Source organism: Sminthopsis crassicaudata, chromosome 3 (assembly GCF_048593235.1).
Source record: "Sminthopsis crassicaudata isolate SCR6 chromosome 3, ASM4859323v1, whole genome shotgun sequence".
NCBI classification, from domain to species: Eukaryota; Metazoa; Chordata; class Mammalia; order Dasyuromorphia; family Dasyuridae; genus Sminthopsis; species Sminthopsis crassicaudata.
This window is the reverse complement of record NC_133619.1, coordinates 227353693-227381534: the sequence shown is the minus strand read 5'-3', so window position 1 is coordinate 227381534 and position 27842 is coordinate 227353693. Positions and strand designations below refer to the sequence as shown.

General features: G+C 46.2%; 1 protein-coding gene across 1 annotated transcript; it reads right to left on the bottom strand.

The window, feature by feature from the left end:
* Positions 1-26: 26 nt before the first annotated feature.
* Positions 27-27629, bottom strand: CAD (carbamoyl-phosphate synthetase 2, aspartate transcarbamylase, and dihydroorotase). The gene is given in 45 exon segments (XM_074300169.1): positions 27-442; positions 600-694; positions 816-917; positions 1027-1182; positions 1401-1526; positions 7031-7243; positions 7823-7897; positions 8009-8175; positions 8282-8326; positions 9034-9130; positions 9919-10017; positions 10756-10896; positions 11056-11246; positions 11547-11748; positions 11990-12121; positions 12301-12465; positions 12704-12870; positions 13198-13279; positions 13911-14150; positions 14697-14801; positions 14892-15074; positions 15211-15378; positions 15838-16056; positions 16267-16449; positions 16529-16753; positions 16870-16968; positions 17399-17529; positions 17532-17644; positions 17879-18123; positions 18625-18737; positions 20095-20225; positions 20392-20516; positions 20988-21176; positions 21407-21628; positions 21741-21974; positions 22090-22221; positions 22521-22666; positions 23033-23136; positions 23318-23503; positions 23693-23864; positions 24007-24148; positions 24591-24733; positions 25056-25185; positions 27157-27296; positions 27417-27629. Coding segments are annotated over 45 exon segments (6660 nt in total). The 5' UTR covers positions 27499-27629; the 3' UTR covers positions 27-339.
* Positions 27630-27842: the final 213 nt, after the last annotated feature.

The following is a 27842-nucleotide window of genomic DNA, read 5'->3' as shown; positions in this document are numbered from 1 at the left end:
AGACTTGGAGGAAAAAAAAGGATAAATAGAGGCAGCTCAGCTGTTTATTAATTCCAAGAAATGGCTCTGAGATCAGATAATAGAAAAGTTACTATAAACCTTTAAAGGCTAGTGAGGGGGGAGAGGGGCAGGGCTGAGGATGAGGTGAGGTGGAGGCTCCCATACCTGGCACCCTACCCCAGCCCCAGGCTGGAGAAGTTCCAGCCCAAAGGCTTGCAAGTCTGTATGTGTCTGGGGCCACCCCACAGTCTCACATTCAGTACGCTGCCCCCCTGGGGGGCACCAGGAATCCTTGCCCAGTGGCAGGAGCAGCAGAGAGCAGCTGTTAAGAGTTGGGCTCTAGTATCGCCCCAATACAGTAGCAAGGAGGGCCATCCGCATATACATGCCGTTCTCAGCCTGCCGGAAGTAGGCTGCCCGGGGGTCGGAGTCCACTTCCACACTGCAGGGGGGAAGTGAGAGGTCACTGTGGTGCTCCCAGAAAGTGAGTCCCCAGTTACACCTTTTCCCCTCAGGCAGCCCTGAGAAGAAAGGCCTCATCCCAGAGGGCCTCAGGGAGCCAGAGTTGCCTCTACTGCCTTTCCCACAAGCCTCCTCACCTGATCTCGTTGACTCGAGGCATTGGGTGCATCACCACCATCTTCTTCTTCGCCCGTGTCATGATGTGGGGTGTGAGGATAAACTGGCCAAAGCACTGAAGGGAGGGAAGGTGGCTGGGCTCAAGGTCTCCTTGACCCCTCCCCTAGAGAAGGCCCCACATTTTCTCCCCAAGTAACCCCCCCCCCCCAAGCAATGCCCCTGTCTTGAGCACTCACAGCTTCATATTCCTGGCTGGAGCCAAACCGTTCCTTCTGAATCCGAGTCATGTAAAGGACGTCTGTGTCAGGCAGCGCCTCCTCAATGCTCTCAAATTCCTCCTAGGAAAAAGAAGAAAGGGTGAAGAAAGCAGGGAAGCGCCCAGTCAGCCAGGAGCCCGCCCCCCGGCCCAGAGGGGATGCCGCACTGCAGCAGTGTGGGGGAGCTCACCTGCTTAGTCCCTCTGGAGGCTACAAAAGACAAGACATCGTGCGGCATGCGCAGGCTCGGGGGCGCCACATAGCGAAGGCTGACCCGATACTGGGTGAGTAGGCAGGCCAGGGAATGCACCGTCCGCCCGTGCTTGAGATCTCCTACCATCGTGATCTGGGGAAGAGAGCCAGCCCCTTCACTCAGGCTACTCTGCCACAAGCTGTCAGCAGATGCAAGAGCTCCAGGATCTCCTTCAGAGCCTACCACCCCCACGACTGTCTCCCAAGTCACTCTCATCAGGGTCACACTAAGACACCCAGGGCCCCTTTGGAGGCTGGAGACTGCTGAAGATGTGGGGAAGACCTCAATCCACCAGGGGCCTTTCCTCTTACCGTCATGCCATTGACAGTTCCCAGTTCCTCTCGAATGGTAAAGACATCCAGCAAGGCCTGCGTTGGGTGTTCCCCTACTCCATCCCCGGCATTGATCACAGGCCTCCGGCAGTGCTTTGCTGCAAGCTACACAAGAGATGTTGGGGAAGTAGTTTATCAACAACTCTCTAGAGAATAACTGCAAAATGTTAAGTCTAAAAAATTGTCTACATTTAATAATAATGAAAAGTAATGCAAATGAAAACAGGTATTATTGCTTTCATTGCTGGTAGAATGTTTTTGACATTTATTCAGGAAAAGTTAAAAATTGTTCCTAAGTGGTGATCCTACTATGTGATTTTTCCGTTTTAATGGTGGAAGAGAAGACAACACACACAAGATGTAATTATGTATTAATACAAAGTCTTTTCTTGTGGTTACCAAAGAAAGAGTGCTAACAACTGAGGAAACTGAGAAAAAATAGGGACACCTGAGTTGACCACTTAAAAGGGACAGAATCTGGAGACTATGGCTCATACAGTAAGAAAGAGGTCCAGAGGTGAGTTAGCCCAGCACCCCCATTTTAGAGAGAGAAAAAACCGAGACCCAGGAAACAAGAGAATGATAAAGGGGCAGTTTGGCTAAAACTGGATGAATCTGCACAATATGGGTTGGAGAAGGTTTTAACTCTCAGGTCACCCAACTATGGGCAGTGTCTAAGAACTGTGCATTAGGAACACAAGGTGGCCTCATGAGGTGTATGGATAGACTCATGGATATGCTACAATTTATCCAAACTGGCTTCCTTGTTCTTTGATGAGATGGTGAAGATATTCACCTTCTGCCTCCCCCCAAGGGCCTCTTGAAACCCCTTGCCTGCTGCTGCGCCCAAGTGCCACCTGCCCCCCCCCCAAAGGACTTCTTTAAATTCTGCACTGTAATGAATAATGGAAAAAAGGGAAGTATACATTTATGAAATGACAAAGAACAAATAAAGTAAAAGCAAAAGAACAACATACCCAACTACTACTAATGTAGTATGTTAAACATAGTTTTAAGTGGCAACAAAAAGATAAAAAAGTGAAATATCTTTTTAAACAAATGAAAGTCTTCTAGTGTAAAAGACTAACTACTCCCCAAGAGGTGGCACCCTTGACTTCTCAATGGACAGAGTACTGGGCCTGGAGTCAGGAAGGCCAGAATTCAAATCCAGCCTCAGATACTAACCTGACCCCCAGAAGGTCACTTAATACCATTTGTTTCATTTCCCTCCTCTGTCAAATAAGCTAGAAAAGAAAATGGCAAACTAATACCTCCACCAAGAAAATCCTGAATGGGGTTACAAAGAGTGATAAATAACTAAACAACAACTGTTCAAAGGCTCTGTCTGATATTTAGTTTAAATTGATTTTGCACTCCTACTTGTTTCTGTACTCTAGGCCAAACAAAAACCATGTCTCATGTCTCTTCCACAAAACAACACTTTAAATTACAATTACAGTCATGGTGTCTTCAAGTCTTCTTTTCCCTAAGTTAAACATTTCTGAGCACTATTCAGACTGTGACATGCTGCCAAGACCTGAACCCAACACTCCAGAAGAGGCCTGACCCAGGTCTACATCACCTTCCTATTTCTGGAAGTCATGCCTTTCATTGCAGGGCAAGATCAAATTCATGCTGCCGGCTGTCATGTCCAGCTGCTGAGTCATACAGAGTTTGAGGTCCACTTGAGGTCATACAGAACACCTGCTGGCTAATCATCTTTCTCTCCTCTTCTGTTTGTAAAGCGGATTTCTTTTTTTTTTTGTATCCAAATGAAAATTTACACTTAATTTGCACCAAGCTTTTCATCTTAGTATATCCAGCACAAGGCTCTAGCCTAATGAGATAGTTTGAACTTCTGACAACTCATCCTGTGTTACCTGCCCCTCACAGATTCAAGCAGCACAGCAATTTTTATCTTGATCTACATTGTTGATAAATATGTTAAATATTGTAGGGTTAACCACAGAAGGAATGACAAATAACAGAAAATGAATATAGTGTGACATTCAAAAGGAGTGAAGAATGCTTCAATTTCAGAATGATTTGAGGTTGAATGATGGGGTCACTAAACACAATCAAATGGCATTTTGGCTAAGTATGCTGGGAGAAAACAGAAGATCTAAGAGGCAGGATAGGAGGATAGCAGTGACAACAGGGAGAAGGCAAGCCTGCCTGACTCACCTTGTTTCTGTTTTCTCAGAAAGAGTGGCCTTTACATAGGAAATGACAGATATATCAATGACTAACAGGAAGCTAATGTTCAACATAAATAAAGAGCAGCACCAAGTGAATTCAAGGTACCCAGTCCAGATAATTTAATTATACCCTCCAATACTGACCTGAAAGAACTAGGAACTGTGACTAAGTTTTTGTCAAGGATATTGAAAAATCATGGAGAATAAGAAAGATACCACAAGATTGGAGAAGGACAAATGATGCTCTGATTCAAAAAGGGAAAGAGGACTCCTGGAGAAATCAAGAGGGTGGTCAAGATGGAAGGGACTCCTGGAGAAATCAAGAGGGTGGTCAAGATGGAAGAAGCTATTTGAGCTCTTCTAGTTTCCCTGAAAACCTTGAAGGACAAGCTTCTGTACAGAATTTAGAATGACAGAGCCAAGAAAAGATGGAATGAAACAATTTTCCAGCTTAAGATAGATTGGAAGGACTTTGAGAAAGATCAGCCTCACTGGGGTGAAAAGAGGCACGCAATCCAGTTCAGATGGTATCTGGGAAAAGCAGTGGGAGGTCTTGATCCCAATGGATCAACAACCAAGACTTGATATTGGTCCAATAAAACAGCAACAAAGCAGACAAGAGGGGTGGCTTCTAATTCCAGCACAGAAAGCAAACTGCCAGGCAACATCAAGAAGTCTGGCTACTTCCTGCTGTGAGTAAAACATAAAACATAAGGGGGGTCCTGTGCTCAAAGCCAAGGCACAAAGCTGCACAGGAACCTTGGGACCCCCAAGTGCCCCCGGTGGCCCAAGAGCAGAGCTCAACTGTAAAAGCCACAAAATGGGGAGGTGGGGTGGGGAAAGGAAAGAAAATGAGCAAGAAACAAAAAAAGAACTCTGACCTAGAAAGCTACCATAGTGACAAGGAAGATCCAAACACCAACTCAGAAAAGGACATATACCTGCATGTAAAACCTCTCAAACCCAAAGAGCCTTCTTGGAAGAGCTCATAAAGAATGTTAAGTCAAATAAATGAGGTAGAAGAAAAATTGAAAAAAGAAATGATAGACATGCAAGTGAGTGTCAAATAGCTTGGAAAAGGAAGAACAAAAATCGTCTGAAGAAAAATGCTGCATACCCTTTCAAACACATTTGAAACAGAGATACAGACAAGGTATGGGTAAAAGGCTGGAGCAGAATATCTTATGCTTCAGCTGAAGACAAAAAAGCAAGGATAGCATTCCTGATCTCAAACAAAGCTAAAGCGAAAATAATCTAATTATAAGAGATAAGAAAGGAAGCTAAGAAAACTTAGTTAAAAGGCACCACAGACAATGAAGTAATATCAATATTAAACATATATGCACAATGTCCAACATCCAAATTCTTAGAAGTTAAGTCAGTAACATGAAGATATAAATAACAAAATATATTAATGGGGAACCTCAACCTTCCCCTTCAGAATCAGGAGGTGGGAGGGAAGTTAACTATTATTAGTAACTAATTATTGTATTATATTGTATATTAATTATGAAGGTACATGGCACCTACATAAAAATTGAGCATGTATGTATTAGGTGTACAAACCTCAAAAATGCAGAAAGGCAAAAATATTTGCATTGTTGTCAGATTATGATGCAATTAAAATTACAGTAAGATCAGGAAAGAGACTAAAAACTAATTGTAAATTAAACAATCTAAAAAATAGCATTTATACAATGCATACATTGTACCAGGTTCTGAGCTAAGAGCTTTATAAATACAATCTTATTTGATTCTAACAATCCCAAGGAGTAGATGCTATTAATATTCCCACTGAACTTCAGAATTATATTCAGTTATGATTAGTTCTAGTTGCCTCCATCCTATTTTCTCCCCGTATATACTTTTGCTCTTTCCACAGTCCTTAGAAGTTTTTTTTATCCACCCCACCCAATACCTTATTTCCTATCACACTTATCCCTTCTCTTACCTTTTACCCTAGTGTTTCTCTTGTATCCTGCCTTGTAATCCTGGCTGTTGCTCCTTGATATTTGAATTGTTTTTGTCCGGCAATATTTTTCCCCCTGTAGTTCTGGAGTTTCACAATGATGTTCCTTGGAGTTTTACTTGTAGGATCTCTTTCCAAAGATGATAAATGAATTCTTTCAATGAGTTTCCCTCTCTGTTTCTCTGGAATATCAGGGTAGTTTTCCTTAATGATCTCTTGAAGAATGCTATCTAGGCTCTTTTTATTTTGGTCATGGTCTTCAGGTAGGTCAATAATTTTAAAATTAGATCTGTTTTCTATATTGGCCGTTTCTTCCAATGAAGTATTTCATATTTTCTTCCATTTTATTGTTTGCTTGACCGATTCTTGCCGCCTCAGTCATTAGCTTTCATTTGCCCTATTATAGTTTTTAATGTATGATTTTGCACATTAAGGTTACTTTTTAAGGAGTTGTTTTCTTCAAATTTCCTCCTTCCTATCTAAAGCTGTTGACTCATGCATACCTCTCATTTCTTTTCTCATTTTTTCTTCTATCTCTCTTAAAATCTTTCATAAACACTTCCAAGAAGCCTCTTTGGGCTTGAGACCAATTCATATGTTACTTTTTAAGATTTCTTCTGTGCACAGTGTCCTCATAGTGGCTTTCTATGATCAAGATTATTTTCTGTTTCTTGCTCATTTTCTTTCCTTTTCTTTTGACATTGTCTCTCTTTTTTTACTTTTAAGGTGGATCTCTAGGGTAAAAGTGGGTGCTGCCCCAAGTTTTCTGTGAAACTCTGAGTCTTGGCTTTGAGCATAGAGGCCCCTTGTGTTTCAGTGGGCAGTTTTGCCTGCTCTTTTCAGGAAACAGCCCTATTGAACTGCTCTCCCAGTGAGCCAGGACTGAGGATATTAGACGCTGATAGACCTTCTCATCAGCTTTCTTAGTCTGTCTGAACTGGGCTGAACCCCCTTTTCACCCTAGTGAGACTGACCTTTCTTGAAGTTTTTTCATTCTAGCTTGAGCTGGAGAGTGATTTCATTCTGTTCAGATGCTTGGTTTCTTGTGGTTTTCCATGGAAACTAGGAGAGGTTGAGCAGCTTTCCTGGCTTTACTCTGCCATCTTTACATTCCACCCCCAGAAGTACATGTCATATATGGATTACATTAGATAGCACTGGAGGCACCTTAACTCTGATTGTTGCCTGTACATTATTATGACTGACTCAATTCAGAGGTATACTAGATGTATTTGCATTTGTTAAAATTTCTCAATACAAAGTTGAAGACTTTAAACAAAAAAGGACTTAAAAACAAAGTGGAGACTATAACATTGCCAATAAAATTGCCCATCCCGTCTTTTGCATAAATATCATCAATCATAGTTGGGTCACCAGTCTCCCTGGTCCAATCCAAAAGCCTGCATCTCTTTACTTCCCCTACAACCCCTGGCCCTTCTTACCTCCACAGCTCCAGGCTGGGGGTGCCGGAGCACAACGACATCAGCATAGCAGCTCATAGTCTGGACAGAGTCTGCTAGGGATTCCCCCTTCTGGACAGATGATGTGGCTTCAGAGAAGCTGAGCACAGAGCCCCCAAGACGGGCCATGGCGGCTGCAAAGGAGCTGCTGGTACGAGTGCTCACTTCATAAAACATGGAGGCCATCACCTTGCCCTAATGAGAAAGGACAAATGGGAAATAGATTCACCCCAAAGAATACAAAGGCAATAACTTTCCCCAAGGCTCCATCTTAGCCACAAGGACAATTGAAAGTCTACACAGTATGTAATTTAAGAGAACCTGAAAAGGTGTATCTACCCAGAAGTATTTGCCCCACAGGCCTGTTATAGAACAGAAATCCCACCATCAGTTTTTGGTTAAAACTTTTTCTCTAGAAATTCACAAGTATATACTCCCTGGCAGGGGTGAAAGATCTGGTTGCCTTTTCAGCAATATGACAAAGCTACCTTAAGTCAGCTAGGCTGAGATTCTGGTAAGCAAAGCAGAAATGAGGATGGGTATGTTTGAAGGGATAGAGTGGTTAATATTCCATAGGACACTACATAAACATTAATCTCTTGTGATATTCTGGGGAAGAGACACATCACAAGCTGTAATATCCCATACGCATATGGTGATGAGGACCCATAAGTGAAAATGACAGACTATTCTCCCTCTTATTGCTGACAGAAGTCTTCCCATCAGAGGCAACTCAAGCCCTTCTTCCCCCCGACCCACACCTTTGGTTCTGACCTTGAGAATGTCTATGCTTCGTTCCTTCTGCACCATCATCCGCAGGGTGTGTGCCACATTGAAGAGGTGGGACATCTGAAGAGGGCCACGAGTCAGTCAGGGATAATACTTTCTCAGATTTCCTCTTCCAAATCCCTTCAGACCCCAGAACTCTCCTAATGTACCACCTCCCCCCAAGACAGATACCTGATCTTTGGTAAACTGACGAACGGACAGTATATGCTGTCCAACTAGAGAATGCAGCAAGGGTGAGGTCTGAGGATGTAACAGGCTGGGTGCACCCAGATTTTGGGGCGATGCTTGCCTAGGCACTGGAGGAGGGTAGCAGCAACTATCAGGAGTTCCTGCTAGATCTGCAGCAGGGGACAAGACGAGTGACTGGTCAGAGCATGGCCTGCTTCAACCTCCCCTTTCTTCCTACCAGCCCTGCCACTTTCCACTAGACAAAGAGTTTCCCACCTGGCTCCACGGCCTTCCGGGAGGGCTTTTCCTTGGGTTCTTCAGCTACAAAGGAAAAAGGGCAGAAATAAGTTTTTGGTTGGAGTCAAGAGTAGCTATTTATCTCCCAGGATCCTTATAGATCACATCGTGAATGTTAAACCAGCTCACACCAAAGCAGCCATAGCAGGTTAGTAAAGGGAAAAGAAATGAGTAGCTCTGTTCTGCAATAAGTACACAAACATGTACACAAAGACACACATGACCTGACCAAGCAAACTCATAGGGAGCAGTTCTTTTCCACCCCTTCTCCCCCAACCTCAGTCCTCAGCCCCATGACAGTATGGCTTTTATGCAAGATGGAAAGACCAGGCTCACAGCAACTTGAGACACTCCATGGGGAAAGAGCCCCAGATTTACCCCACATTCTGTTGCCTTGTGGGGTCCTGGCTCTTGGGCTGATGAACACAGCTGCCCGTAACAAGAGAGGAGGAATAAGGGGAAGCTAGGGAGGGGACAATCACCCCTAGTGATAATTACCAAAATCAAGGATGAAAAAAATGGAACAATCTTGGTAGAAAGGATGGGGATAAGATGGGGAAACAAGAACAGGGAAAGGGCAAGAGCTAGAGTGGGGAGACTCTTTAAACTAGGGAGTTAAGCAATTAGACAATTTGGAAAAAATGCTGAGCCCCCAAAGACCTACTCCTCTATGCTGGGTCTTTAAAGAAATGAGGAAAGAGCATCCCTATATTTAATACTGGCACTCTTACCTGGAAGGCCAGGGTCAGAAGCTCGGTGGATTCGAGGTGGGAGATGGAAACGCCCATCAGGAAGGCCTGGGATGCCACGTCGAGGCCTTTCAGGAGTCTGTGAATGTAATATGGGTCTATCCTTTTGAGACATCAACCAAAAGTTCCTTCTTCCTTCCCCTCCCTGAAGAAAATCAAACTCACTGTTCTCACAAATATCCCTTATCTCTCATCACTTAAGAAAACAATCTTCAATATCATCTGCAAATTTAAGGAACCATCCTTAGAATGCTCTTGCTTATGACATGATAGTGTGTTTAAGGTGGCTTTTGGTTCAAGTTAAAAATGACTCTATGTGAGTCACGACTGTTCCAAAAGGCACCACCATTCTCCCCATTAATTCTAATTAATTCTGTGTTTCCTGCAATGGCAAAGTAGTGCTCCAGAGGAGCGGGGCTTTAACAGTGAAGGGATCTGAGACCCCGCCATGCCAGAATCAGTTGTTTTGACTGGCAAAGGAAATACCTGAGGAAACATGATAGTCATCTTTAAATAAGGGAGGCTACTATTTACAAGAACAATCAGACATATGGCCCCAAAAGGCAGATATAAGAAAAAGTAGAAATAATATTTTGGGGGCAAAGTCTTCATCAGAGCTGTTCAAAATGTGAAATGTTGCCTGGGGAGGGAGGAAGGTCTTCAAGCAGAGGTTTATAACCTATGTAAGAAATACCTGCACAATACAGGTTAGATTAGAGGACTTTAAGTTGTCTTCCAATTGAAATTATCTTGAAAAGAAGACCTTAAGTTGTCTTCCAATTGAAATTATCTTGAAAAGATCTGAGAGGCCCCAGTGGCCCCACTTGAATCAGCTGGCCATGACCACCTATATCCTTGGCTCTGTACCTTGGTGCTCTCACTGGGTGGAGCAGAGGGCAGCAGTTGAGGCACTGCACCTTGGGGCCACTTTCTCACATCTTGACCATAACCAGGAAGCACCAGCACCTGTACACAAGAGACCAGGAAAGAGGGAATGAGAATAGGATTAGGGAGGGAAGACTCCGGAAACAGAGTAAGCTGAAGGACAGGAGAGTGACCAAGAGTTGGGAGTCAATGCCTTCATAATGTGTGTATATTGTAAAGCCAATGGTTGGCATCCAATTGCCACCTGGAAATTGCTGGCACACAGCAAACCTGACAGATGGTCTTCAGCAATGAGGAAACAGCTGCTGTAGCTAAACTCTAAGTCATACCTGAACCTGAGGAGTATAAGCAGCTGGAAAGGCAGACCCATCTCATATAATGATTTCTGCAAATTGTTAAAGGATTGTCATTGAAATAAGTGTTCTTATTTTGAAATAAATATGCTTATTCTGGTTGACCCCCAAGGCTAACTCGTGATCAATGAATGGGTAACAGTTAAAGCAGTTTTTTATCTCAAAATGAGAAAAATATTTCCTAATAAATCGAAATAGGATGAATTGAGGTGAGTGGGGGAAGAAGGGGCATGGAGAAAGTTTCCCATCATGAATTGCTCAGATGATAAAATTGTTGGCATGCCAAATTGAAAATAATGGCCTCAAAGGTCCTTTAAATTCTAAGATTCTATGAAATGTGACTTAAATGACTGAAAGTAAAGGTATGGAAGGAGAAACAATTGAATTATCTGAATTAAGTAGAATTAGAAATTAGGAGAGTTTGACCAAGAATCGAGGGAGAGACGGGAATCATGAGCTCAGATACCTGGCCATCAATATAGGCAACTTCCCCTCGAAGGACAACTCGCCGAATGGTGCCCTTCACTCGCTGCCCCTCAAAAGGTGTCCAGTGTGCCTTGGAAAAAGGCATGTAGCTGGGGATGGTCCATTCATGCTCCAAATCCACCTGTTCCAAACACGGTGGAGGGGTGGGGGGGTATCATAAGTGGGCATACTCTCCAACTTCTGTGTTCAAAACTACCCACCCCAACCCTGACATCCTCTTTCCCACAGGCCTCCAGGGTCTTGTTTTCCTCTGTGCATTTTCCTACCCAAGCCCACACACCTCAATGTAGGTGTCCTCCTGCGGGGGCAAGTGAAAGATTCTCCGAGGGTTGTGGTGTAGCTTCTGCACCAGATCATCCAGGCTGAGACGGCCCTCACTCACAGCCGTCAGCAACAGCGGGAGCATTGTCTCCAGCCCAGGGAAGCCAGGGGGAGCTTTGGATCCTGTTTTTTCTTCCAGGGTGTGAGGAGCTGTAAGACAGGAATCATTGTTGAAAGGCCCAAATGCTTTTCCTATGGGAATTCTCAGACCCATCTCAGAATCCAGCTCCTCTTTAAGGGAGAACTGGAAAAGGTGGTTTTGGGAAGGGTGCTTGTCTTTCTTTATTTGAAATGAGGCAAAAGTAGAGGGGAAGCTAGCCCCTCTACATCATTAGGCCCTCAATCAAGAGCTTAACACCCCCATATTTTTTTTACCATAATGAATATCTAACCCATTATAAACCAAACTGGCATCTGGAAGAAGTGGGCATGGGGATCTCCTCTCCTTACCATGGTCAGAGGCAAAACAATCAATGACAGCCATGTTTTCCCAGAGAGCCTCCACATCCTCAGGGGAGCCAAGCTCAGGCCGGACTTCTCCTTTCCCAGGCCCTAGGCGCTCAAGGTCAGTTTGGCTTAGAAACAGATGGTGAGGGGCCACTTCACAAGTCACTGGTACCCCCCGTGCCTTTGCTGCTTTAATTAATAGGATCTGGAGATTAAGGGAACAGGGAGTTCAGAAAGGCCCAACTTTTGGGGACAATTCCCCAAACTTCGGAATTTTATCTGGTCTACCAGAAAGATGTAAAGATCCTGATTGCAGTCCCATTTTTCTACATTGTACTACTAGTTTTTCTATTGCCTCATTGCTTCTATTCCCCCCCTACCCAAACACATACACACACACACATGCGCGCACACTATAACAATTTCTTTTGCCTTTTGTTTCTTACCTCTTCCTTCCGGGCCACATGGCAGATGTGTACAGGCCGTTGAGCCAGCTGGGCAACCATGAGGATGGCAGCAACAGTCTGTCGTTCTGCATGAGCCACAATAGGAAGATGGCGTGGCCAAGTCTCAAAGTGCTACGGACAGAGAAGGTATGCTAAGCTAAGTTTGGGCCATTTGGGCAGGGCAGCTATGTACTCCTGGTCCTTCCTGCAGCCCTTCTCATCCTACTGCTTGCCAGAGCTGGTCCACTCCCCCCTTCTGATGATCTTAACACCACCCTCCCACCTTCTCAGCCCAGTCTCAGACTTCCCACCTCCATCCAATTGGCAAGGCTGTCCAGGCGAAGTTCGGAGAATGTTTCATTGAGATAGAGTTTCAATCCTGCAGCTGCCCCAGCCACAGCACCCAGGGTTCCTGCATTCTCTGATGAGGCCCCAAGGAACAAGGCATAGTCACAGCGGGCCCCAGTCTCTGCCAACTGGAGGACAATAATAAACTATCAGTGTAGGCCTTATATCTCAGGGCTACTTGAGTATATCCTCAAGAAAATTAGTTTGGGAGCCTGGGGCCTCAATGTGTCTTAAGGGAGTTAGGGTCAGGATTAATGAAAAGATCTACCAGGAAAATAAAATAAAATAGAGATCTACCAGGAGAGGAAGCTGACCAAGGAGGACAGCACAGTCAACAGTAGTTTCTCTTTGAATGGGATCTCTCACCTTCTGAGCAAGAGCAAATGCTGGGGCATCTATGATGGGAGGCCGGGTATTGGGCATGGCACACACCATAGTGACCCCCCCAGCTAAAGCAGCTGCTGTGCCTGATGCAAAGTCCTCCTTGTGGATACCACCTGGTTCCCGTAGGTGCACATGTACATCAATTAGCCCTGGAAAAAGTTAAAGAGGAAGAGGGCAAGTTTCTCTCTAGGAAAACAAAATCTGTTAAAGGCATTTGAGTAGTTTTTTTGTGAGACTCCATCCCCCAACAGAAAGATAAAAATGAGGAGTTAGATGAGAAAGAAAAGTTGGAGTTTTCAATAAGAAAGGATAGGAACTAGTACAAGGAAATAACCCTGAGGAAAAATAAAATGGGGAAAACAAAGAAAAGATGCCTGTATGTAGAGATAGGCATGGTCCACAACCCTAGTCCCATATATTCTAGCTCCTGTTAGCCAAGGTTGGGATCAAGGTAGAGGCAGAAATGTGCCACTGACCTGGCAAACGCACCAGCTTCTGTGAGGTCATGCAATCTACATGAACCTTCAGTGGGGGAGCTGGCCCGATCTGGCCCAATGCCTGCAAGTGGATGACAACCAAGTTTTATTTAGGGAAGATGATTTTAGGAGTGTCCAAAACTATTACTGGCAGAATAAGGATTCTAGACCAGCCTTATTGTGTTGTGTTTTAATAGAATTTGACATCAAAAAGAGAGATGGATACATTCGCTACTGCTCCCCTGCAGATCTATAAGAAAATAAGTTCCTGTGGAAAACACCTGATGCCTTTAAAAAGAACAATGGAAGTGTTGTAACTTGTTTGACTAAACTCCCTGTTATCAATTATCCATTAATATGTTTCTAAGAATGTTTTGAGAGCCACCACTCTAAGCTTATGCTGTGGATCTTCACTGTGTTTCATCTACCTTCCTTTATTTCCCATTTACTATCTTGTTAATACCTTGTACTACCTTGGTTTGACTTGTTTGCCAAAGGACTGTATTTAGTCAAACCTCAGACACATGGAAGCCAACCAGTTTCTTTCTCTCCTCCCAGTTAGGCAATAATAAGATATGTTACAATAATAAGATATGTTACAATTTGGATGTCTGCCTTCCCAGGTTCCAGCCACCCAATTTATTCAGCAGAAATGCCATTTAATGCCAGCACTGTCATGATAAAATCCCAATTATTCTTTAAGTCCCAGTCACCTCTACAAACAGCTTAGTGCACTTGATGTCGATGATGAGAGGCACAGAAAAGTCAGCGGCAAGGCGACGGGTCCGGTAGCCCTTGGTTACGAAGGAGGACAGCCGCCGACCCCCTGCCCCACGCATTGATAGGTTGATCACCAACTCAAAGTGGTTTTCTGCCAACTGTTCCAGGATGCTTCGCTGTGGGGGACATTCACCTTCCACTGCCTCCTCAAAGTGCCAGTCCACAGCTGTGACCTATATACCCAACAAGCCCAATATAGATCATCAAAATAACTTAAAGCAAGGTTAGCCTCTCCCAAATGAAGTGGTACCCAGGGAAAAGGCAGATTAGGGAATACTTTTAATGGTAATCAATTACCTCCATGGAAAAGCCCTCAGGGGTAAGTTTCTATTTTTAGCTATGATGCAGAAATGAGTCCCATCTAAAGTAGTCTAGGTCCTGAGAGTTTGAATCCAGACTTTGCAGATATGCCAAAAACCTCAGGGAGACCAAGGTTGAAATTTGAAATTTTCTAACTATAAGATAATGGGCAAGTAAGTCACTTATATTCTGAAGATCAGTTTTCTCATGTGTAAAACAATAGCTTCACTTGCCTCACAGGGTTATGTTGCAGTAAGACCGTTTAAAATCATAAAATTATATTATTTGTTGTCCCGCCCACCCCCCAGGCGAACCTTGGGAAATGAAGGGACAAAAACTCCCCTTTGCGGGGTGGGGGTGCAGAAAAGTGGGATACAACTGTAAAAGAGAAATAATGTGGTGGAGAAGATGGCAGGTACCTTGACACCATGCTCAGTATAGAAGTCTGCGGTGCCCAAACTGGCATATAAGCTATAGCCTAGACTCTCCAGCAGCCTCACGGTGGGGAGCAGCTCACTCTTGTTCTGAGGGGAATAGGGGGTGGGAAGAAAGCATTTCAGAGACCAACTCTATCTCCTCCCTTCTTCAAGTTAGTTTGACCCCAATTACCATACCTTGTAACTACCAATAGTTAGCAGAATATTCTTTTTGGGGATCTTGAAGCCCGTGCTTAGCATAGCCTTAAGGTAGGCCTCACAGCGGCTCTCTCCAAAGCCAGCCACCTCCCCTGTGCTGGTCATCTCTACCCCCAGCACCACATCTGCTCCTGCCAGGCGGGAGAAGGAGAACTGGGGCACCTGAGGGGGTGAGATGGGGGAAAATGTTTTAAGGATTTCTTTGGAAATGTTATTTTAATCAGAAGGCTGATTATAGCCAGGATGAAAAAGGACATAACCCCAACTTCTAGGAATTTCCAACCCCCTTCTTTCTTACCTTAACTCCTACAACACCGGTTCCTGTCATGAGCCCAACAGGCTCCACCTCCTCACCCATGATGATCCGGGTAGCCAGGGCCACCAGATCCACTCCAAGCGTCTTGGAGACAAAGGGGAAGGACCGAGAGACACGGACATTGCACTCAATAACCTTGAGTTGGTCATCCTGGGAAGAGAGAATTGGTAATGATTACCCAAGACCCATAAGGAACAGGACCTGCTGCTGCTGGTTAATCAGCCTCTTATTTCCCCATTCTCTACTACCTCTTTCTGCAATCAACTTGTTGATTGTGGCCCTGAAGGAACGAAATGAAGGCAAGCAGGCAGGCTATAGAGCCCCCTTTCCCTGTGCCAGCTTCTGACTTAAAATATCCAAGGGGCTGGGGGTAAGGCTTCCTGGAATTGTATGTGTCCACAGCTGCCAGCAAGACCGCTCTCTGTGCCTAGAGGACAATGACTACAAGCTTTCAAGATTCTGAATACTGGCAAAATGCTCTCCCCTTCTAATCACAAACCTTTTAGGCACAGAACACAATAGCTCCTCATGACCAAGTTTGAGCTCCAGAGTTCTGCTCTAGCAGTAAAGAAGCCATTAACCTCTAACATCCACTTCCAACCTTGTTACCTTGGCAATGAGCTGCAGGTTGAAAGGCCCCGTGACTTGCAACTCCTGACCCACAGCATGAACAATTGCTTTGATCCTTTCCAGTGTCTTGGGTGTGATATCTTGTGGTGGAGTCACCAAAGTGGCATCTCCCGAGTGTACCCCTGCATTTTCCACGTGCTCTGAGATGGCTACAGCTACCACCACGCCATCACAAGCCACAGCATCCACGTCAATTTCCTGGGACCACAACGAGAGAATGACCATGCAGTATCACAGTTCTCCCTACCAAATACCACCCCCAAGCAACCGAAATCAGTGCCTCATGACACAGGAGAAGGCGTGGGGGGGAGGGGAGGAAGGCAGCACCTGGCAGCCCCCAGAGGTGGGAAAAGGCAGCACCTGGGAGGGGGAGGACCAGAGACATTTCTGCTCTTTGCTGTCACCAACCTTGGCCTCCTGAATGAACTTGGAGATGACCACGGGGTGCTCTTTGGAAACAGCAGCCGCACTGCTCAGGAAGCGCTCCAGGTCTCCATCGGTGTAGGCCACGTTCATGGCAGCACCACTCAGCACATAAGAAGGACGGACAACACAAGGATACCCCACAGTCTGGCAGAACTGGCGGGCAGACTAAGAAGAGCAACAAAGTCAGGCAGTGCTCTTCAGACCAAGAGGCACTTGTGTTTTGCAGCCCCCACACCAGGCCTACCTCCAAGTCACTGAGCTCTCGCCACTGAGGCTGGCTGATGCCAATGGTATCAAGCAGTCGGGAGAACTTGAATCGGTTCTCAGCAGAGTCAATGGCCTCTGGGGAGGTTCCAAGAACCCAACACTGCTGCCGATGCAGAGCCATCGCCATGTTGTTGGGCAGCTGACCTCCCATGGAGAGGATCACACCCTCAGGGTTTTCCAGCTCATAGATATCCATCACCACCTGCAGGAGGGCGAGATGGGAGGAGTCAAGGAACAGTCGCCATCTGCCCACCTCCTGAAGCTCAGAAAAATTCCAATAAAGCAAGTTAACCTTGACCTTTTCTTCCCTTCCCTTACCTCAAAAGAGATCTCATCAAAGTAGAGTCGGTCACACATGTCATAGTCAGTACTGACTGTCTCAGGATTGTAGTTCACCATGATGGTCTTATACCCCATCTGAGATATGGAAATGATATTCAGACATGAAAGGAAATACTATTCAACTATGGGGTATCAAGGAAGAAGGAGAATTAGATAGAGACAAAAAGTTTCTTTGAGCTTCAGGGTCCAAGAATTGCCCTCCCCCATAATTGTCAGACAATGGAACAAGCTGCCTCAACAATTAACAAGTCACCATGACTCAAAATGTTTCTGCAAATGCTGCAACAGGCATCCCTACACGGTAGAAGGCTGAACTAGATGACCTCCAAATACGTAACATGATCCTATGGCAGAGCTAAGAACAGTAGCTTGGGTAGTAATCAATCATCATTAAGTAAGTGTGAGAAGGAATCTCCTTCCCAATTAATTATGGGCACAATTCATTTGTTAGGCATTATGGAAACAGGAAGGAGATCTAATCCTGAGTTTCTATTAAAGCCTATACCTTGCGCAGCTGCCGGATGCAGCCCACAGCACACCAATCAAATTCAACACTGGAGCCAATTCGGTAGACGCCAGAGCCCAGGACTAAGACATGAGGAGCATGGAAAGTCAGGTCATGGGTGGTACCCCATAAGTCAGGTACAGATAGTTAGTCTGAGCTGGCCATTCTGCTGCCACTGTATCAATCTGTTTTACTGCCGGACAGATACCCAGTTCCTGCCGTAGTTTTCGGACAGCCAACTCTGTGCTGGAGAGAAAGCAAGGTCGGAAATGGGCATAGAAGGAGTGGTCCATAAAAGTGTTCTAAGGCAAAGATTAGAAAGGAAAACTTATAACAATTCAAACCAACTAATTAGCCCCCTTCCCAAAGAAAAGACTTTGAAGTCTTCAGATTTCTCCTCACAAAAACCAACCAAAAAACACCCACATCGCTGCCCCTTTCCAAGGTTCCCTAATCCAACTAACAATCCCTGACTCTGACCTGAGCACTGCAAGAGCAATCTGCTTGTCAGAGAAGCCAAGGCGTTTGGCCTGGTGCAACACGTCGGGGGGCAAGGGCTGCCCACGGTATCCTTCTAGTTTTCGGGTGTATTCTATAATGCGCTTCATACACTGAAGGAACCACCGATCAATGCGAGTGAGCTCATAGAGTCGGTCTATGGTGTATCCTGCCCACAGAGCAGCTGCCACTACAAAGATCCGCTTATCAGTTGGCGTCTCCAGCTCCTGGTGGGGTTGAGAGTAAGGGGAGTTGGAAAAAAAGAGTTTAAGGTTTGAGCAAGAATACTGAACATAAGATCAAGATATTCCATGAAGGAAGAAGAACAAGCACTTCTATATGGCTACTATGGGCCAGGCACTGGGTTAACAACCACTGAGTATAATAGTATCCCATACTATCTCATTTGATCCACCCAACAATAAGAGGTAGGTGTTATTTTTATTCCTATATTACAGTTAAGGAAACCGAGGCAGACAGAGATAAAGTAATTTGCCTGGGGTCACATAGATAGTAAATATCTGTGGCTGGATTTGAACTCAGACTTTTCCGATTCCGGGGCTGGCACTCTATCCACTGTGCCATCTGGCTGCCTCTGGCATAGGTCACCAACCCAACTAGGTCCCGGGGAGTGTCAGTAGTTGGCGCTATCCGTGATAGGCTAACACTAGGGAACGAGAGTAGGTTTCATCTATCATTAGAATGGATGGGGGGGGGTGCCCTCTCACCATGTCACTGACAGGCTTCACCGTGTGATCAAAGCCAACACAATTCTCATCCACCATGCGTAATGCCTTCTGGAATGCCTCCTCGAATCCACGTCCGATAGCCATGACCTCACCTGGGGGAGTGAAGAAGGAAGGGAGTCTGAGACTTGTGAAGTGCTCAGGCAGGCCACAGTACAAGGATAAGAGGGGATGCGGGAGAGAGGCCCTGCCGAGGGGGATATGGGAGTGGCAGGGGGAGAATGACACAGGGACCAAAGCTGTGATTTCATCAGTGTAGGAACTCCTTCTACCAGGGCAGATCAGCAACTTAGTTTTACCAAGGTCACCCAGCAGAGAGGTGGCAGAAGAGGGCCTTGAACTCAAGAGGTCTGCTTCTGAGCCTGGCAATGCTACAAGGCCTCTCCACAATGTTTTACAAAGACACCCAGTTCAGCCATTTTGGGTTAAAGTTTAATACAGTTTTATATGTGACCACACTGTCTAAATTATGTATATATTTGGAAGTCTAAAATCGCCACAAAAAACACTGAAGAATCTTATCCAATTACTTTGTTCCTATTACAATGTCATTTTGTTTCCATTATTTCCTAATATTTTACAATATCTATTTCAAGTTCTGCATGTGTACTGCTGACATAGGACAAACTCCCATAGAGTTGGCTAAAAAATAAGAGCTCATATTTACTTAGAACTTTAAGCTTTGGAAAATGCTTTACAAATATAGTCTGATTTTATTCCTACAACAAAACTGAGATGTAAATATTACCCCTATTTTTACAGATGAGAAAAGTGAGGCAGACAGAAATTAAGTGATTTATTTGCTCAAGGCCACACTGCTATTACTTGTCTTAGGCTGGATTTGAATCCAGGTTTTCCTGACTCTAGGCCCTGTGCTCTATCCACTGTGCTCCCTAGCTTTGGTTTGCTACTTATAAAATTACTATTACAACTGCTAATTTTCCCAAAATTACTCAAAAAAGTCATTTCAGAATCTAGCAAAATCCCACTTCTACTCCTGATGCTTGATTTTTACTTGCTATATGAACCTAGTTTTGCTAAAAAGGTGTCTTTTTTGCTTTTAAATAGTGTAATAAACATAAAATAAGAAATTTCCATTATGAATGAGCAAGAAAAGATATGCTATTAAACAGTAAGCCAAGTCTTTTGATTGCCCTCGTTTCAACTAATTAAGCTGAATCACAAGTATTGTGGATTATATCTTGTTTCTGATTTCTGTTTCAGCTATCACCTAAGTTGTTAGAATTCCTCCATAAGAGAAGGGTTCCTACAGAATTCCTTGAATTGCTGCTGCTCCATGGAGAAGGCAAAGAAGTACACCCACATGTGAGAAACACTGGACATATTCTTTATGGAAAATGCCCTCACAGAGCTAAAAGGGCACTCAGGCTGAGGTGTACTGTCATGCTAAAACAGATGCTTATCAGGAAATGGGGTCTTTTGATTTCTTACCAACACTCTTCATGCAGCTTCCAATTTGTGTGCTAACGCGTAGGAACTTGCTGAGGTCCCAGCGAGGGACCTTAACCACGCAGTAATCCAGGCTGGGTTCAAAGGCAGCTGTGCCTCCGGTAACTGAGTTCCTGAGAAGCAGTGGCCAAGGGAGAGGTGGAGAGAAAATCTAACAATGCCCCTTGATATTCCCATAACTCTCGTAGGATACTCTTTTCATCTTCTCTGTCTAAAAGGATTGCGTACTTTCATTCCCATCCTCCATCATCCTCAAATCCCTCCCTCTACACCTCATACCTGAGTTCTGGCAGGGGGATTCCCAAAGCCAACTTGGCTGCTACATAAGCCAGAGGATAGCCAGTAGCCTTACTGGCAAGAGCTGAACTTCGAGACAGTCGTGCGTTCACTTCAATGATGTAGTACTGCAAAAGTATGTAAGGTAGAAGGAATAAATAAGCTGAGTCCAACTCAGAAGCCCAGGATCTTGTTGGCTAGGGAAGCTTTGCAGGGCTATTTTTACCTGGCTATATTACGGAAAGATTAGGAAAGAGGAGGACAATATCCCCATTGATTAATTGAGAGAGAGAGAGAGAGAGAGAGAGAGAGAGAGAGAGAGAGCGCAAAGTCCTCCCTGAAATGGACAGCAGGAGAAAAAGAACTCACAAGGCCTACACAACTCAGCAAGAAGACTCGGGGATCTGAGACTCCCCATTTCTTTAGGCCTCAATAGTCTTACAGTTTGAGGGCCCTATGGTTTTGCTAGATGGAAGGTGGAGGAGGTGGAATTGGGGAGAGAGGACATATAGCCAATGAAATGTATCTCAGGAAAGTTGGGTTTGGGTGGCTGGTTGGGCAGAGGAATATGCAAAGTTCTAAGACACAGGGTCTTTTACCTGTTCAGACTCAGGATTCAAGGCATATTGTACATTGCACTCCCCAACAATGCCCAAATGCTGGGTCACCTTGATAGCAGTTTGTCGCAACAGCTGGTATTCCCTGTCATTTAGGGTCTGGCTTGGGGCCACAACTATAGATTCACCAGTGTGAATGCCCAGTGGATCTAAGTTCTCCATGTTACAGACCTAGAAAGACAAGAGGTTGCACTAAGGGTCAACATAAGAAAAGCATTAATGATCAATCCAAGGGATCCTTTCTGAGAGTCCCTCCCCTATTTCTAGTCTCAGGGACACAATCTAATATAGGTTTTACCTCTGATTCCTTAATATCTAAAGTCTTCCCATCATCTCCCCTTAAGCTCAACTGATCCAAAGACTGTCCAGAAATGTGGGGATCCCTCCCCGACACAACTTACCGTGACACAGTTGCCGTAGGCATCTCTCACCACTTCATACTCTATTTCTTTCCATCCCTTGAGAGACTTGTCCACCAGCACTTGGCTGGTATGAGCAAAGGCTGGGGCCACCAGGGAGGAAAGCTCTTCTCTGCTGGAGGCAAAGCCAGAGCCAAGGCCTCCCAGGGCAAAGGCAGCACGCACCAGGACAGGGTACCCCAGTCGCTCTGCAGCAGCTTGTGCCTAAAGCAAAAAAAAAAAAAAAAGGTGGAACATAGGTAAGTGCCCAAGCTTTCACCTCCTACCCCTGCCCAAAGGAAAAAGGGAAGGTTCTAAATAGTGCCCAGGACTATACCTGCTCCAGGGAGTTTGCAGCCTCACTTGGGGCCACGTATTCTTCAATCTCTGCCATTTTTGCTGCAAAAACACGCCGATCCTCAGTCAGCTCAATTGTCTCCACAGGGGTGCCTAGGACACGTACTCCATATCGGGCCAGAACCCCCGCTTTAGTTAGCTCCACACCACAATTCAATGCTGTCTGGCCTCCAAATGTCAGTAACACCCCATCCGGACGCTCATTACGAATCACCTGAAGTGGAAGGGGGCAAATACTGCATACTGATAGGCAAGGGGCATAAAGCTCAGACTCCCAAAGCAGTAACCATCAAGCCACCACCCTCTCCCCAGCACCACCACCACAATACCTGGGTCACATAATGAGGGGTAATAGGCAAGAAGTAGACTTTGTCTGCCAATCCCTGAGAAGTTTGCACTGTGGCAATATTGGGATTGATTAGCAGTGTCTGAATATTTTCCTCCTTTAGAGCCTTGATTGCCTGAAATTGTAGGAAGTTTGTCATCACCCAGAGGCCAAACTACCTTTGTATCAATCTTCAACTGTTCCCTAACACTCCCTAGTAACATTATTCCCTTCCAACTCTTCCTCATCATCCACCTACACTTGTCCAAATCTGAGTCATTTTCATCCCAAAGGCACACTCAAGATTCAGCCCCTCTCTTCTTATACTTTCTGCCCACTCTAGGGTGGGATGAGGAAGTGGAAGGGGAGGGGACAACTGGGGAAAAGGGAGTAACACAGACACCAGAAGGAAGAAAGAATAAAGGGGAGCCTGACCTGAGAGCCGGAATAGTCAAACTCTCCAGCCTGGCCAATGGAGAGACCCCCTGAGCCCAGGATCAGCACCTTTCGGGGAAATGGAGGTCTGTCTCTCGGGGTGGGGGTACCAGAGGGACAAAGTCGCTCCATTAACCTTTCATGAACTACAAAAAGATAAGAACAGTTAGTCACAGAAACTTAGAGTTAAAAGGACTACAGAGATTATCTACTTCAGCCTCCTAATTTTACTGATGAAGAAACTGAGGCCCTGAAAGATTAAAAAAAAAAAAAAAAAAAAAAAGGGAGTTTGTCCCAAATCACAGAGTTAGTAACAGAATAGCAAAGACTAGATCCTGGATTCCCTTACTTCCAGCCTAGTCTTTTTCCACTAGGGAAAAAAAAAATGAAACAATCACTTTGTGGCTTAGTCCCAGAACCTTCAAACCATACCAGTTTCTCTAGTCACACCCACATTTATTCCCATCCCAGAGCCACCCCCATCCAATCTTGTCTGCCTTTAGGCCCCCCACCTGTCTTGCCCCCAGCCCTGTTCTCCTTCACGGTCTCCAGGAAGATGTCAAAAAGCAACTCCATATCAGAGGGGCCTGCTCGGTGCTCAGGATGGAACTGGACGCTGTAGAAGGGGAGCCGGGAGTAGCACACTGCCATTATTTTAGTTTCTAGTATTGCCAATCTATCCTTCATCACCACCCTCAACCCCCATCCTGGATGAAAGCTCTTCTGTCTAGTGACTGCTCCTTTGTTGGAGCAATCACCAGACACAAATGCCAGCCAGCCCCACATCTGGCCCCCACCTGAAGAAGGGCAGGGTCTCGTGGACAATGCCTTCATTGGAATGATCATTAGCATTTGTGAAGAGTGGAGTCCAGCCTGGAGGCAGAGAGTCTGTTTCCACTGCAAAGCCATGATTCTGGGAAGTCAAGAAGCACCGTCCAGAGCCCTTCAGTAGACATGGCTGGTTGTGGCCACGGTTACCATATCTGTGGGAGAAATCAGCCAGAACACCAATTCACAACTTGACCTGCCTTAACAAGTATCTCGCCTTGCCAGGACACTTATTTTTACCCCTCCCCAAGCATTTCAAAGTCCTTCTCTAATGGCACTAACCCCAAGCTCCATCCCCATCCCTCCTCATCCTAGAGGCACACACCCTTTTCCAAACATCTCACCTCATCTTGTAAGTCTTGGCCCCGATGGCTAAGGCCAACAGCTGATGACCCAAGCAGATACCAAAGATAGGTCGGGGGTTTGGCTCAGAGAGGACACGGCTCAGTGTAGCTATCACAGTGGGGCAAGACGCAGGATCCCCAGGACCATTGCTTAGAAACAACCCTTCATAATCTATAAGGGCAGAAAATATGGCATCAACAAAGACACTATTGCTAGAACAAATCTCATTCTTCCTGAGGGCAGGAATCCCCTGCAAGTTTATAACCACTAGCTCTGGCTACTGTCAGTGATTCCTAGTCACTGCTCCACTCACCTTGGCTGTCTAAATTGTAGTCCCAGGGCACCACAGTGACCTCAGCTCCACGCTGGCATAGGCATCGGATCTGACTGTATTTTAGGCCACAATCCAGGGCAAGAATCTTTGGGCACCCCCCTGCATTGTACACCTTTGGTTCCTAAGGATAGGAAAGGTAACATTTTAAGAGCTACCATAGCAGTTATCAGCCTACTTTCCCCAATATTTCACAACCTTTCCATTCTTCAAATTAAAAAGTTTACTACTCCCTGTTCTCAAGGCCCACCTGTAGGCAACTGTATTTTGAGATAATATAATCTGTTTTATTTTTCAATATGAATACAATATGTAAAAAAAAAAACAAAACTAACATTAGGCATCTATGTGCAAGGTGACGGAGAAACCAAGATAAAACCAAAACAGTTCTGGAGTTCAAGGAGATGGTCTTTCTGAGAGATGGAACTACACAACTTCTAAAGTCTATGAGAAACCTGATGAAGGGAGAAAATCTGTGGTTTTCTGGACAACTGTTAATGGCATAACTGATACAAAGTTAGCCCTGGTGACACCAGAGCTCCATTCCATCCCCCAATAATCCATACCTTAATGGAAACCTCAGGTACAAGAGCTCGAGCATTGGGATCCAAAAATGGTAGAGATGAAGGCTCTATCCCATCTTGCACCAGCTTTCCCAGAAGTGATCCCTGTTCCCGCAACTTCTTTGTCAGTTCCCTTGTATCAACTCCTGTTAGACCAGGAGATCAAGTTATTAATCAATAGCTCTGCAAAGATTCAGACTTCGGGGGTGAACTTCCCCTTCAGGATGACACAACTACTTCCACTGGGATCCAAGTCCTAGACCTAGATCCAAATCCTAGCATCTGCCCCAGAGCCCAGACTTCCTTTCCTTCCATAGCCTCAGGCCCTTTTCTTCCTAGTGATCCCTTTATATCTCAGCCTCAGATCTCTTGTCCCAATTTTATCCCATCTCCCCCTAAGGACAGTTCTTGATTCGCCCCAGCTCCAGCACACAATGTTTGCTCTGTCAGCACTTTCCCCTCTAGTACCTTGAAGACCAGGGATGCCATGCTCCTCTAGCCATTGGTGCAAGGTTCGGGTGGCGCTCCAGTGACTGGGTGTGGAGCAGCATTCTCCCACCACCAGTCCCGCCACGTGAATCCCTGATGACTCAAACCACTACAAAAGAGTCAGTGGGAAAAATGCCGTAAGATAGCAATCATTACTACTCTCTGAACACTGTACGGCATTTAGCAGGGCGCCTAGAAAATTGGCATAATTTGGAGATGTTGAAGTTCCTTGCCTTAGAGATGCTCATAATTTGTAAGACATGAAAAATAAAATTGCTAAACAAGAAACATGGACTGAAATGAAATATAACAAAGAGAAACATTCAGTTCACTTGGGACTGAAAAAGACATTACTCAGGCATTAACAGTGGAATGTTCTATGGCAAAGCCAAGTGAGGGCCCCTCTTTAAGGATGGAGGGGACTTTATAAAAGAAAACTGGGAACCCTTTCCAAAGAAGAGCTCAGGCAAAAGCAGGATGGCAACATCTCCAAGTGACAAAAGAAACATCTTACAAAAAAGAGCTAGAAACAATAATTAAGCCAGAAAATAACAGACAGTAAGAGAGTTGGGGAATGCTATTCTGGAAAACCAGAAATCAGTTCTAGATTTTTAGTTTCCCAAAACTCTCATGACTCCTAAAGGAATGACTTGGTCATTAAAGTAGGAGAAACTGGCACTTCTAGCTTTAAGTAAATACATGAGCTTTATAATTAGTCATTCCACCTTCCAACAGAGCTTCTCAGCCCCTCTCCCACACTATTCTATTGTATTTACAGCTAATAACACTACCCAACTCAAACAAACTTCAATTGTTGCTCAGCAGCTCAGTTGTGTCCACCTCTTTTGTGAGCACAGCCCATCAAAGCCGTCTGGGACGTTTTCCATACAAAAGTAGGGGAGTGGTTTGCCACTTTTTTCTCCACCAGGGGTCCAGAGTCACCCACTAGTCCGGAGCCACATGGGACCTTCCTGCGGCCAGGCCCAGTGCTCTATCTATCCCAGGGGTTCTCAGACGTTTATGTGCCCTCCAGGTTATGGCCAATGGGCCGAGGGGCGGAGACAGAGTGTGGGGTTTTGTTGTTACTCTAGTCCGGCCCCCCACATTCTGAGGGGCAGTGAACTGGAGGACCACTGCTCTGACCTGTCACTATCTAGTGGCCATTCCACACTACTCTGAAGTCCGGTTCTCGAGGCCTTATTTATATGACTGGATGCAATCGGTTATTCTAACCAAGTCACCCAGCACTGCCCCCGTAAAAGGGAACTCCTGATACCCAATGGTTTCCTGCCTTCGAGCCTCGGCTCCGATCCTCCTCAGGTGAGCGGCCTCCGCCCCCTGCTTTGCTGCGGCCCTTTAGAGGCTTAGCTCAAAGGCCAAGTACCCGAACACTTTCCTGAGTCTCTTAAACTTAGGCTGGTTGTTCATAACTCAAACCCGGCACCACACACCCACTCCGGAAGCCCGTACAATTGGCTCCCGTCCCCCTTCCACCAAAAGCTTCTGGAGGCCGGGAGGGTGGAAAGACCAAATCCGAGGGTTATCTAAGCGATAGTGAACAGTGTTTAGACCAGAATTTCCTTATCTGTAAAGTAAGTCGGATAACTGCCCGGTTAAACTTCCCGCGGAGGGGATGAGTTAGTTAGTTTTAGAATTAAAGGGCACTCCCCCCATCCCTTTCCCGGAGCACCCAGCAGGGGTATCAAGTTCATAGGCAGTCCATAAATATTTAAAGTGAAATGGGTGTGGCGGCCGCCCTCTGCATAGATTCTAAAGAGAAGACCGGGCCCTTATCAGCATCATCAGCCGAATTGCCGCCGCCCGGGCCCGGAGGGCTCCGATTCCGGGCCCGGCCGGTTTCCCCTCCACGGTCCGAGGCCGGGGCTCCGCAAATGCGCGCTAAGGGGCCGGAAGGGCAGAGACCCCGGTTCTTGAAGGCGGGCGCAGACCCCTCACCAGGCTCCCCCCCCATCAGCCGAGGCTGCAGGTGCGCTGTTAGCGCTCTCCCGGGAAAGCTGCACTTCGCTCTCCGCCCGCGGAGCCGGGGCAGCCAGGTGCGGCGGGGAGCGGGAGGCCGTACCTGGCTGAGGCTGAACTCGTCCTCCTCCTCAGGAGGGATGCCGTAGTTGCCCACGAGCGGATAGGTCAGGACCAGGATCTGGGCTTTGTAGGAGGGGTCGGTGAGCGCCTCGGGGTAGCCCACCATGCCAGTCTGGAACACTGGGGAGAGACAGGTGGGGCACGTCAGACACGGTCCGGGCCGGGGTGCAGGGGGCTGTTCGGGGCAGCGACCCGGGGCAAAGGAAAGAGGGGGCGGGGGAGCCTAAACCGGGGGCTTACCCACTTCCCCGGCGGCGCTCACGGCCGCGCCGAAGGGCTGGCCCCGCAGGACCGAGCCATCCTCCAGTACTAGCGCCGCCATGGAGCCGGAGCCGTATTACCGCGGAGAGCGCAGGTAGTCTGTGAGCCACAGGACTCGTCGGGGACCACGTGCGGAGCGGGGCAGCCAAGCTGGGCGGCGCGCTGGCCTTCCACGTGGCCTACGGCGGCGGAGGTGGCCGAACCGGTGTCTATACTCCCAGTCTCACTCCCAGGTGGCGGGAGCGGCTGCAGAGACGGCGCCACTAACCCACGACGTCAAGGGCGGGGCCAAGCAGACGCAAAGGAGGCGTGGCTGGATGACGAGACGCTACGTCACCAAATCTGCTTAGGTCCGGGGAGGGAGAGCTGCTCGGGGCGGGCCGGAGCGCTCTTTGGGCTTTGGAA